General features: G+C 37.9%; 2 protein-coding genes across 3 annotated transcripts in view; one reads left to right on the top strand and one right to left on the bottom strand.

Moving 5' to 3' along the window:
- nme7 (NME/NM23 family member 7) overlaps nucleotides 1–13,276 on the top strand; it is a 53,230-nt gene extending 39,954 nt beyond the window's left edge. Inside the window, exon 11 of one of the 2 annotated variants that reach the window (XM_058779020.1) lies at nucleotides 12,985–13,276. In XM_058779020.1, coding sequence (XP_058635003.1) covers nucleotides 12,985–13,044 — 60 coding nt within the window. In that variant the 3' untranslated portion in view covers nucleotides 13,045–13,276. Of the gene's footprint in view, nucleotides 1–297; nucleotides 390–12,984 lie in introns of those variants that run through there. The other variant, XM_058779019.1, reaches the window with a different exon arrangement.
- On the bottom strand, nucleotides 394–8,584 carry atp1b1a (ATPase Na+/K+ transporting subunit beta 1a). Its single transcript, XM_058779026.1, has 6 exons — nucleotides 8,370–8,584; nucleotides 4,889–5,017; nucleotides 3,042–3,197; nucleotides 2,578–2,762; nucleotides 2,362–2,445; nucleotides 394–1,848 (listed from the first exon to the last, which is right to left on the bottom strand). Exons 1-6 carry the CDS (start codon nucleotides 8,461–8,463, stop codon nucleotides 1,591–1,593), a joined length of 906 nt encoding a protein of 301 aa, XP_058635009.1. The 5' UTR covers nucleotides 8,464–8,584; the 3' UTR covers nucleotides 394–1,590.
- Nucleotides 13,277–13,782: the final 506 nt, after the last annotated feature.

The raw sequence follows: 13,782 nt of genomic DNA, 5'->3' as shown, positions 1-13,782 counted from the left end.
TTTAAAATCTGAACAGATTTGCTTACAGATTAAAAGTAGTTATCATAAACAAATGTCTAGAAACTAGTGTCTATACAGATTACAAATCGGGAGGAAAATTCTGTACAAACATTGTGTAGTGTATATCGTCTGTCACAGGTTTCCATACAGGACTCCCATGTTGGATGATTGGATGACAAATTCATACATCAGACAGTACATAGTGCATTTATAGTGTGTATTTTTGTCTTGGTTTTGACCTTTTGTCAGTGTCATTATGGAAGCTTGGAATGAATTGTGGTAATTTCTGTTTTTCAGGTCCAGTATTTCTTTAAGATTTTAGACGGGTGAAGCAACCATGAGAAACATCTGTCCAGCAGTTATTTAAATAAAGACCACTTGAAAGACAATACCTCAGTTGTCTGTCCATTTATTTCTTCTTAGGTCTTACCAAGATTTAAATAACATTACAAGAGCAAATTCAACTCTTGACAAGTGTTCTGGTGTCCAACAATGACTTTTAAGAACTTTAAACAACAAAACAAAATATCCTATTACATGGGGTACTGCTTTGCATCTGATAGGTTTCTAACCTTTGACCAGTGACTTTGGTTTTTGGATTCATACATTACACTTTCTCCTGCTGAAAAAATTGTACAACTGCATAAATATAAAATTCTTCCACCATGAAAATGGCTAAAACATTCATTAGAAAGTAACACCACGTCATGTGATGTCTCCAAAACAAAACAAAAAAATATTAAATGCACTGAGTTGCCATGGTGACCACTGGCCACTTCAGTCCTCCAGACTAGACACACAGTTCTACACTTAATAGTAAAGGAAAATAAAAGCCTTACACAGAATTGTCATTAGCCCCAGTTTCCCAAATTGCAAGATGATCAAATAAAAAGTCAAATGGTGATGTAAAAACATATTCCCCACAATCATGGAAATTGGAAAGAAAAGGAAAGAAAGGTTTGAACGGAGTGCAGTCACTTACACACACACACACACACAGACCTGGGGAGTTCAGAGCGTACCATGCCAGTATTTTCAGTTTTTAAGTAGACGAATACGCACATTCACACTCAAACTCTCTCTCTCTCTTTCTCACACACACACACACACACACACACACACACCTTGGACCGCTAAGGCTTTCTCACATAAGACAACAGAAATGACAACATGGCTTGGAAAGGACCATCGTATGCGACTACAGCACTGCACACTCCATAAAATATAAAGAGACCACACTAGGCAGAAATACTCAGGGGACAGAAACACTGCTCGCTACATCAGTAGTGGAATTATAATTTACAGTAATAAATGAACGTCCCATGGCTCACGGAATATTCGCATTTACAGTAGAATAAATACTTTGCTATTGCTACTCTTCCTGTAATTTACATTCTAACCCTAGACATGCAGAGAAAGCTAGTGTAAAGCGTTCAGATTAAGTGTAGGTCCCGTATGTTATGAAACTTTGTTCAAGACTAGTTGTCGTAGTTGTTTTTCCAATTGAATTTGTACTTGTCTTCGTTTATTCATCCGAAATTACTGTGTTTTGAAATGGGCAGAATAAAAGTGCTATTTTCATAGCTAAGGTCATGAGTTGATGGTGATTTTGATGTCAAAACGTCCCTGATAACGGTCCTTCTCGTTGTAATCGATGTTCTGTCCGAATACTTTACACTCTATGCGCATTTCGTGATTCGGAGTGATGTTGTGGAACTTGATGGCCACCAGAGGCTGGAGGTAATGGGGCTGTAGCAGCTTTCCGTAGTAAGGATAATACTGGAGGGGGAAGCCAGCCCCCACCCCGAAGTACTCGACCTGTCCGAGATGTTCTGCGTCCTCTTCTCTCTGTTGACAACAAGAATAAGTATTAGATCAATCTCTGGAGCACTACAGCGCATGGAACATCACTGTGTATATTTCCTTGTTTAGACTTCACTGGAGAAAAAGATTAGGGATACAGTGATATTCAAATTCTAGTATAATAAAGCGAGTAATTCTAATGCTACTACTACTAATAATTAACAAATGCATTCCTATAGCCAAGATCATGTGTTCGATTCCAAGGAAAAGCTAGAACTGATCAAATGTAAATCTCTCCCTTGAATGCAATATATATGTTGCTTTGGATTAAAGCATCTGCCAAATGCATAAATCCAAATCTGTAATTATACTACAACTGATATTTGATACTGTTTTGTCTAAATAATGTTGTAATATCCTGTATGAAATATGATGGATATTCATTTTGCTCAAGATTACATTAAACTATGTTATTAAATGTTAAATGATGGTAATCTGAATGTAAAAACTAATCCAGTGTATCTCTACACAAGAATGCCATTTTATCAAGATGCTTGCCTTGTTTGTGCAGTGGATTGGAATCAGATTGCCCTGAACGTTAGGGCGGATTGGTTCAGGGATACTCTCATTTGAAGCTGGAGGCTGCGGAGAGAGAATGGCAGTGTATTATAATCCCAATATTAAGGTAAATGTTCGCAAGCACCTGGTGTATATGGCAATCAAGTAGGTTAATATTGATGGCATGATCGTGAATCAAAATGTTGGATAACTCACCCGTGGCCTGAAGTTCACAATCCTATTGAGCTTAACAATGAGGCAGGGTTTGCCTTCTTTAAAGCCGAATTTGTCATCTTTCTTTCCTGAGCAATCCTTCAACCACTCTCTATCGAAGCGGCAGGCCTTCCTCACACCGTCATCGCTCTCCAGATCTCCACGCTCAATATAGGATCGGGGTGTCGCTGAACATGAAACGCATTAAACCTTATTACTGACTAATACAACTGTATTTGCTTGTCATTAAAACAACAGTGCACAGGCATGCAGGACAACAAAATGGGTCAAATAAAGCCCTAATTGTCTACCTAAGCTAAATCGTGACCTGTTGACTTGTGAATGAAGATCATATGACAGAGCTGGGGAGTGATGTACGAGTTCAGCTGACCTACTTAATAATACAGCTAAAAGCTTGGGTTTATTGAGACATATATATAGCGTCAAGATAATCTTAGAACTTGTACCTCCACAGTCTTCAAATTTGGTGTCATCGTTCTGGTTTTTGCTGTCATATGCTTTCAAAAACTCCTTAATATTATCCACATATGCACTGTAAGTCTTATTATCGTTCATGGAGAAGACGAATTCCGCTTTGTCCGGGCGTGGGGAGTGTGATAAGCCTGTAAGTAAAGCAGAAAGGTTAAATGTGGCCCAACAACTGGTGTTAACCATAAAAATGAACATTTAGAAGAGTGATTTTCCCTCCAGCTACGAGAGCGGAGAATGCCCAGTCCATTCATTGTCATGGAAGTTTGCTATTCAGATTCCCAGCTTGGCAGTAATTTTCCACCAGCTCAAACGTACGGCCAAAGCGGGGCGTGGTGTGAGCAGAGCCAGCAGAGGAGAACAAGCAAACGGAAACTTTATATTGTATTTAATGCCAGTTTTTGTTTCAACAGACTGGTAATGTCCTTCCGTGCATGTGGTCCAAAAGAGGAGCTTCTGGCTTGCTGCACATGGGAAATGTACGTGGACATTGTTTAATACACTTTTAAGACTCCGGTTAGAGCCTGCGAGAGTCTCCCAGCCTTCCCCCTCCTCCTCTCCACAACCTCACGTGCTTCTGTCACACAATGGAAACTTTTAGCCTCTGAGAGGGAGGCGGGACTTGAACGCAGGCATGGTGTCTTTTCTTCGTCCGGCCTTCTTTGCAGCAAATAGCTGCACACCATGGTGATCTCCACTTCATTCCTACTCGTGTTATTTCTTTTTAGACTTCAAGGGCCGCCTCTCTTAAAGGGGAAATGGTTCTTCTTGGCAGAGGCGTTTGTGTTTGGGGCCTTAACGAAGACAGATAAATGTAATGCCAAGGCGGGAGTGTGCACTATGCAAACATTCACTGGCATGGCTGGTGTGGCGAATGGCTGGCAATGGAGCAACGGACAACCTAACAGGGATTATGGAAAATGCAGTGTACAATGCTCTCCACTGTTTCCTTTTTTTTCCGTTTTTAATTGCGAAACATTCTTGTTTGTGCAAAACAAGCTTAGCCATAAACCCTGATCCTGTTGTAAACTACTTCAAAGGTATATTTGAGTGCTGATACCACCAACCCCGACTGAAATACTACAAGACATACCAGTTCAAAGACATGCAGTGTGTAGATGCGGAACAACTATGCTGTAAGAACCCAAACAGGAAGCCTCGTCAGACTAGCCGGGAGTGTGAAGGTCAAAATGGCTTTCTGTGTGTCTCTCTCCTTCTCCTCCCTCACACTCCTACCATCTCCACCCTCTCTCTCTGAGGTCAGACAGACCTTTAGAGCTGCCGAAATGTCACAGGGCTTGCAGAAACAAAATTAACTTCCAGCGTTATGGAATAGTTTGAGCGTGTGTATACAAGAATGTCCCCAAAACAGGTTGTTCTTTGCATTATTCCATATTGCAGCCAAAGAATAACATGTATTGTTCCTGCTGCTTCAATTACTTGTAAAAGCAAGTAAGGCAAGGCCTCTTGTGAATCTTGTCAACCAGGTAACAAACAAATCTCAGAGTTTCAAGTGCACTTTAAAAGGAGGTTTACTACATAAATGTAATGCAGAACAAGACATAAATACATTGTTCATATTGTGTATGAGATGGCTTCCATGTTAGTCAAAATCATCAGCTACACAACAACATTCTCACAACACAATCATATGTCGTACTTATCAAAAATCCTTCCAGTCAAAACTTTTAAAGTACATGTAGTTCATTCTGTATCTCTTCGGTTTGGTGATTCATTCTCACAGCGTTTATGTACAAATAGTACCCAACCTCTGAACATTTTTGGGCATGTATTATCTTTGGCATCAATGAATTTGGTTCATTACCTGGAGGTGCAACCCTGTCCTGGTATGTGGGCTTGTAGTTGCTGAGAGTCAGGAGCATGGCCTGGATGGTGCCAATGAAAATTCCTGCCAAGCAGCCATAGAAGATTACGTAGAAGATGAAGATTTTGACTGCAAAGGAAAATATATAGCATGAAATCAACAGGATGTTTCAGAGCACGTACAAGAAGAAAATGACATTGACTTTCCACAAACGGCGCTTATGTAAAGGCGCTTAAATGTATCCACATTCAGTCTTGTTTTGAAGAGCATTTAAGTATGTACAATGACAAAAATTGAGAATTTAAAGTATGCATGAAATAAAATTTCCCTCTATTTTCAAAATGCATGTTATTGATCTCATTATGAATGATTAATCCATGCAAGTTTTATTTTTATACCTAGTAATTTTAATAAAAATGTCATAACTAGATCTTCCAGCAAAATTTTTTACAATCACCTGCAAGTTTGCATTTAGATCTGCTTCCATTTAGTCAGCAATTAATGGATAGAATCAATTCCCAACCTAACACTTTTGTTTATTCGATAATCCATTTCACTCAGATGTACATTTAGAAGAAAAGATCTCTCGCTACTTTAGTTTCACCGTGACTTTAAAGTGACAGAGCACCACGGACTAAACCAGTGATACTCAAATCCGGCTCGCAAGATCCACTTTCCTGCAGAGTTTAGCTCCAACCCTGATCAAACACACCTACCTGTGATTTTCTAATGATCCTGAAGACACTGATTAGCATGCTCAGGTGTGTTTGATTAGGGTTAGAGCTAAACTCTGCAGGAAAGTGGATCTCGCAAGCCAGATTTAAGGATCCATGGACTAACTACTAAGAATAAAGAGTAGCTAGTCAACTGTCTGATGAGATACTCGTGTAACTCATGAAAATCAAAATTAAAATGATATTATTATATAAATGAATTCACAATTCTAATAAAGAATTCACATTAAGCAAGGTTTCATAATTCACAGTTCTCTTTTTTCAGATCATTTATCTGATACACACTGACTGAGTCTTTAATTCAGTCTTATTGATCTTCTTTTTTCTTTTTTTTTTTAAACATACATGTATCTTAGGCCCTCTTAATTTTCCAAGCTGAAAAAGCCTTTTGAACCCAGTCATTTCATGCAAAGTTGCTAGTAATTGTGAAACAACCCAAACTTTCCTGACTGAATTAACCGCGACAACAGCTTCAGTCAAACTCACACATTACTCGTAAGACAAGCTCGCAGAACTCACATGTCCCTGTGTGACGCAACAACAGAATGCGACCCACAGAATAGCATTCCTGTCTGTCAGTTACTGTGCTAGTCTGTGGGCTTCATTGAAAGCGGCCCCCAACAACCACTTCAAACCAGTCCCCACCGAACACAAGGGTCAGTTTGTGCGTGTGTGGATGACGGGGTTATACTTCCTTTCCTTCGGCCCTGCCAATAAAACCTTGCCGCCTCTTAAATCTACAGGAAACACATTCAAGTGTGAATACAGTCCCACAAACAATGGTTTCACGTGTTGCACTCTCAGTGTGGGCAGAGAAAGAAGCTTGTCCCTGAGGGTATAAATAATAGATGTGTGTTTTAAACTCTTATGATGCTTTAAAAGCTTATTAAACTCACATTCAGGAAGATAGAGAGTAAGGATGCCAACAGTAAAAGTTAACAATACAACAGCTATTAACTATGCCCTTCAGTCTCTCACTTCGTTCTCTTCATTGGTTTCACTAAAATAAGTAAATAGTGTAAAACAATACATGTTCGTGAGTCATGCAAAGTATTTGCGGGCAGCTCCTTGACATAATAAAACGTTCCATAAACAACTATGCAAACAGAAAGATGTTAAATAGATACAACAAAGTCAAAAGCTCCTCTTTAAATGAATAAGTGTCTTAATGAAGTTATATGCGTCAGTGAAAACGCTTCCTCTATTGCTAGCCTCCACTAACTCGTACGGTTTGTTTGGATCGCGTTTGCAACATTTTTCAAACCACACAAACTATAATACTCATAAAATTTTACATCTTTGATTTTAAAAGCACTTTACGAAACTTGCCGCAGACATTTCTGTTAATTTTAAAGTGTAACTTCAAGCACACCGAGAGAGCCTAAGTTAACGTTAGCTGGCTTAGCTACATGTGACTGGCTCACTCATGATACTCCACATGTGTCAGACTCAACCCAAACCTCAACCATGATATTTCCCTCCGTTTCAATGCATAACTACGTATTTCATTTAACCTATCGAGTCTTAATGAATATTAAAGTATTTATTATAATGCATGGTTACTGGATAATGTAACTTTTTAATAACCGGCATTTGGAAGTGAAGTAAATGTAAACACAAGTTAATCTTACATCAGGAGGGCAGCGATAAACACGCATGTTAAAAACTGATAAAACTATCAGCTACAGATGTTTTCCCGCTTTAAAAGCATACATTCAACTGAGACACTCATGCAGATAAAATTTACAAAGCAAGCAGGAAGAGGAATCAGTATATCTGTATAAACAATTAATATTATTACATTATCCCTAACTGTAGGCCATAAACTAGACCAAATTACTTTGAGTCACCTTGAGGACAGAAAATACTTATTTAGTCACCTGCACAAACATGTTCATGTCATTTGTTTATGCCTGACACTTGCAGCTTTTATGTAATTTGACTCTTCACTGTAAAAAATAGTGTTTTCATCCATGTCACAATAATTATACTCGATCTGTTGGTGTTTGAACTCGATGTTCTTTAGTGATTGACAGACGTAAAATGAAATGATCACTGGATGTTGTAACTTTTAAACCATTTTGATTCCCACTAAGTAGCTATTAAACTTAAGTTTTTACTTTTAGAGGCTGGAAAATATTATCAAATTGTCCTTCAACTACTGCTATACTGACCATTTCAGATGAGTGACAGTCTCTTTCCTAAACAAAAATAACATCCGTATCACGACCTTCAGAATGACCTTTTCGTTTCTAAACACCTTCAGCACGGAACCAAGCTTTAACATTTAATTGAACCAATCGATCAAATATAAATCAGTTTGTGTTAAACACTGTTTTCATCTTTTTCCATTCAGTTGCCATTTTCACCACCTTGTGGTTCATTACGCGTATTATTCACTGATCCGTTCATCTATTACATGACTATAACTCGTTTCTATCGGCACACTCTATGCACTAGGACATCGCTTATCCGTTTGCCTAATTTTTTATGAGAATCTCTTAATATGATAATCTGATTATAATAGCAAACCGCCACCGCGAGGCGTTTTTTTCCCTTCGAAAACGAAAGTCACGACTCAGTCGGATCAAACAGGTGTTGAGCTTTTTCCAAAGTCAGGAAACACGCTGTAGCCGTTTCTCCTGTCTCTAACGTTGAGACGTATCATTATTAACATCGAATAAAGGAGAAAAACTAGTTTAATCCAAGAGAAGAAGCGCTGATGGAACAATCTTGAGAACACTTACACCAACTGCCGCCTGTGCGTCCTAAAAATTCCTTCTTTTCAGAATTCCAGATAAAGCTCTTCCATCCACCATCACCATCTTTATTTGCAGACATTTTCGGTATTTAGTTCCCTTTTTGGTGGTGTTTGAGTGGGCCTTATGGACTTCAAAGCGATGTTGTCCCCTTCCTTAATGTTGTAAAAAAGGACAAAGTCGTACCCGGTACCTTTGCTTGTACTCACTCAATATATAGTCGGGGCTTGGCTCCGCCCATCGGCTCTTTTAATAAGTTACCTTCAAAAGAAGGAGGGCAGATTCGGACCAATCACAGACCGACTAGCTTTTGCGTAACAACTCGTAAACTGGGGTGGAATTCATGCTCGCATGAGCAGTTCAGTGCTGTTTCTTTCAAACTCTGAACTGTGTTCTTTACCTCAAAATGACAGATTACCTTGTCTTAATACCATAAAATAATGGCATATGTAAATCCACCTGCATATCTGACTGCTTGAACGACAATAAAGTACAAAGGTGCTACCATGATTTTTTTTTTTTGGACATGTAGGCCTACCCTATTGTTGGTTTTTTTTGAACATGTACCATGGTACAGTACCATGTTATTGTTGGAAGTACCTTAGAGTACCATATAAACACCATGCTATATGAATTTCATGTCAAAATACTATGGTACTGCTATCTGAAATCCATCACTGCACCATGGTACTGCCAAACTACTTTTTGCAAGGAGATAAGTTGTTGTTGTAAGAAGTTAATCAGAAAACAGTTTAAGTGATCAAAATACTTTTATAAAAGAATATAATTTACTCATGTAGCATTCATGAAAGTACAGATGGCGCTATGATACAAAGCACATTTTCTTCACTTTGTAGGTTTTCATTCGGTGATAGAGATCAAATGTGTATAGACATAAATGTGTATGTGTATGTTGTTAAGGGGAGGAAACATTTTCCCGATGACCTGTGGAAGATTCAAGTTCAAGTATGTGATCTGTGCTCCATTCAAGGTCATTTGTGGGAGGCAACAGAAGCAGTGAGTTGAACCAACCTACACCAAGCCTGTACACATGCACTGAGCCATAGAGTTTCAGTCTCTCAATAGGGTATTTGAGAATATATGTCATTTCACTTGTTTTTCTTTCTCATAAATCATAGACAAGCTTCAACAAGTGTCAATCCTTGCAGTTATTAAATCCTGCACACTGGGATTACTGGTTCTCTCTGTGGTTTTGGGGGTCTGTTTAACCCCAAAACTTCCATACATTACAATTACATTGAATTAATCAGGTAAATGTAAATATGAATGTGCAAGTAATTCCAAAATGTGATGTTTAAACAGTGTATGCTTAAATTGCAGCATCTTTTAATAAATCATCAGCAAATAGGTGCATGTAGCCTATTGTTTTTATGGGTGTGGAGCTTCAAACATGTGCACACAGGTGCTTCAACTGGGCCTCCTGTAATCCATATAATTCCTTTCACTGCCATAGATTTCATTATGGCTTTTGAAGCATAGCCCAAAGGACTTTCATTGAGAAAAGAATAAATGCGTCATCACTGAACTTCTATTATAACGGTCAAAGTTGTGAATAAGCTAAAATAACTGATAGGTTAACATAACATCCTTATTCCCATACATTTCCATTTGTAATTTTAAAAGAGTAGTTGACCAAAAATGTAGGTCTACATGTCATCATGTAGGTCTACATTTCGTGCATTTTTTTTTTTTTTGTTCTGCGGAAAACAAAGAAAGATATTTAAAGAATGTTTCAACTATTTTTGTCCATGAACCAGTATAGGGTTCAAGGTTATTTCAGATAACTTAGACTAAAACTGAAACTAAAAATTAAAACCACAATCAATCGATTAATAAATATGCATTAACTGAAAAAAAAAAAAAAAACTTTTACTTAAGCTACTTTTTTTTTTTCAGTTAAAAAACTTTTTATAATAAAGATAATACAAAACTATACTATAAAGAAAAACACACACATTAGTAAAAACTTAGTTAAAAAAAAAATAGATAAAAATAAAAACCTCAGTTATGCTAAAATAACACCGGTGGAGTCCAAAACAACAATGAGCCCCACTGACTTTTATTGCATGGATAAAAAATACCCAGTTTGTGTGTATGTGTTCTGCAGAAAATTGAAATGCAAAAAAGGTTTGGAATGACGTTAGTAAATGATGCAAAAATTTACTTGAGAAGATACGTGACATAAACATCAACACATTTCTGAAGTCCTGCTGATGCTTCCTGGCTAGTAAGAAGGAAAAGGCTCTGTATTTACATAGATCAGGCTATTGGCAAGTCCTCTGGGAGGTGCTGCATTCCAGTATAGGTTGCTGATTGAATGTGGCATGCGCATGAACTGCCAGACCCCAGTTCATCAACAATGTCATACCTGTGCAGCGGCACGGAATGATGGCATGCTTCTTGAACAGAAGGCATACGTGCTCGTCTGTTCCCCGTCCCTTTGACACTAACTAAACTTTCAACTTCAAAACAACTCTTTACAAGCTGACAAGCTGAGGTGTAGATAGTGTGTTGAGCCCTTTGATGCCTATTCTTAGTCGTTGCTTTTTTCAGTGCCCTTTCTCTAACAGCCAGTGCATCATGGAGTACCAGGAGTGTTTTCTTGATTTGTGCAGAACACAGTTGTGATCCAATTAAATATATCTAGCCTGATAGTCTCAAAGGCTGCCTGGAGCTCTTGACGTTTTGAAAAGCATGAAGTTCGTGGCCTCTTTTGTGTTTATCTTAGCAATGACACTGGTTCACATTGCCAGTAGAGTATAGATGGTGATAAGGGGTTTCCCCCTGGCCTCTAATATGCCTGGGAAGGATATCTCTCAACCTCAGCTGACAGCGGTGCGCACTGCAGTGACAGCAGTGTCAAAATTCAGTCGTGTAGATGTAAGAGTTACAGTAAATGACAAATGGAGGGTGACAGAGCTTTGTGATGTTGTTATTTGTGCTTATAGTGCATCATTAGTTTTCCAAGGTAATTAGCTGTCATGAGCTCAACACTTATAGAATGAGAGAATTAAGACTCAGAAAGAGTGCTACATTTAGCATACTTTTTAAATATACTTTGAAAGATTCCTTATAGGTAAAACATTGCATCATGATTGTGTTTTGGTGGAGCAGTAGTGTGTCATACCACCTCTGTGTCATATTTACATAGAGCCTTTGCTCTGGAATGCAACTGGAAAAGGCTGGGAAAGGAAGCATTTTGTGTATTCTAATGACTAAGAATAATAAAATAACCACATTTATCATCTCAGAGTAGCACATCTAGAGTGTTTAAATCACTAGTTGCTCCACTGACCAGTAGGGTTTATGTGAGTGAGCTGAAACTGGCTTTGTCCAGTGTAAACAGTGAGGGGAATATTGTATCCTCTTATTATTTTCTGTACACATGATGAGCAACCAAGCTGGTTATAACCTCTAAACTTTATTTTTTATTCACAATTATTTATATTGATTTTTTTTTAAATCTAAAAATACATTGTGCACATTAAAAATGCACTTATTTGGTAAAGCAATCATATTCACAAAGTGAGAATAGAGAAAACAAAACATTTTAATTATTGCCCTTGTGGAAAACATGATACTTGTTTCAGGATTCTTTGATGAACAGCCTCTTTATGTCTTTATTGTAGCTTTTGATCAATTTAATTAATCCTTGCTGAAAATTTTTTTTCCAAAAAATCTTATTGACCCCAGATATTTGAATTGAATTTACTTATAGGACTAGATGAATTTGTGTAGTTCACCATGTCTTAAAGCACTGGTTTGTCTAATGAAGTCTGGTTTGTCTTATTTATTTATTCAGAACTGTCTCATTTATTCTGTGCTGCTTTGTTTACTGCTGTGTGTTTCATCTGCAGCCACGTTAGGACAGAGTATGAGTGCAGCCCTGCAGTCAGGATGGCCTTTATGAGTCTTATAGGGAGAAGTAATGTACCCTATAATGTGCACGTACCAGTATCTCTGTATAACAAATTACACCTAATTGCTTTATGCATGAGTTGCACCAAAGTTTATACTGCACAAACTGGGTCCAGAATTTGAAAGTCTGGGATTCAAAATGGAAATAAATATAATGTTTTAGGATTTGGAAAAGAACAACAAACCCCTATGGGTTAAAATTAAACAATTCATAATATTAATTTGTTAATTTAATACGGAAGCTTGTTTTCAACACAGGAGATATATATAACCGTAACTGAGATTTATTTCTCACAATTATGTTTATATCTCACATTTTTCTGAGAAACAAAAAGTCTGATTTATGACAAAGAAAGATCTTAACTCACAATTCTGAGAAAAAAAGTAACAATTAAAGTCAAAATTTTTTCCATGGTAAAAAAAAAAAGCAGAATTGTGAGATGCAAACTCCTTCTTACAAAAAAAGGGGGGAAAATTTGAATTGTAAGATATAAACTCAGAATTGCAAATACAGAAATCAGAATTTTGAGTTTATAAAACATATTTATTTTTTGAAAAATCATATTTAAACGGAGCAGAGCAGGAAGCTTTTAGGTGCCACTAATGTAGCTGTAGTTTCTGTCACGTACATTTATTCTACTCTCTCGCCTCATGTTTCTGCCAGGTTGTACTGGAGCCAGCGGGTCAGCGGGGTGCCAGACCTCATCTCCCCACACACAATTAGAGGAGAGATCTAGGAAGTGATGAAGAGACAGTCAACCCAGCGCAGGCTCCCAGTGAGGGACACAGCCTGAGGGAAGTGTGGGCCAGACTGACTGCATAATCAATATCACTCCTGCTCCAAAAATGGCACGCTATTTGCTATATGCGCTGTGCTATGCTATTTGCCATCACTTATTTTTAAATAACGTGCGCATTTATGTGTGAGCTTGCAATTGAGGGTGATGCGATTAACCTTGTGAATACACTGTGCCATGTAAATACTGTAAAAGTGTGCATAGGCTACTGTTGCAAATGAATCTGTTTTTGTTGTTATCCATGCATCTGAGTATAATGAAATAAGAAACTGAAAGCACACCTGTCAGTTTTCTCTCAAAGATTATCCACCATCTGATAAACTTTGTGTAAGTGAGGAGAGTGATTCACACAAAGCTAATGTAACATCATATTAAGGGTGAGCAGATTTTGTGAGCAGGTTATGGATATTCAGTCACATTGAATCAGAAAATCAACACAAACTGTGTCACTATAAATCACTGGAAGTTAAACAAAAAATCTTCTGCTTTGGCAGATAGGCTCACTTAACTTCACAGGCTCGCAGGCTGCTCCACAGTGACATGTGAGAGAAACAAAAGTCAATATTGTGCTTTCAAAAGTGCTAGTAAAACGATTGGTCTTGACGTTGAGGTAACCCACACCCCTCTGTGGTGTAAGCCACCAATAGGTGGAGACCACATAGACT

The sequence above is a fragment of the Onychostoma macrolepis genome, chromosome 06 (assembly GCF_012432095.1).
Source record: "Onychostoma macrolepis isolate SWU-2019 chromosome 06, ASM1243209v1, whole genome shotgun sequence".
Taxonomy (NCBI): Eukaryota; Metazoa; Chordata; class Actinopteri; order Cypriniformes; family Cyprinidae; genus Onychostoma; species Onychostoma macrolepis.
This window is presented reverse-complemented; position numbering and strand designations above follow the sequence as displayed.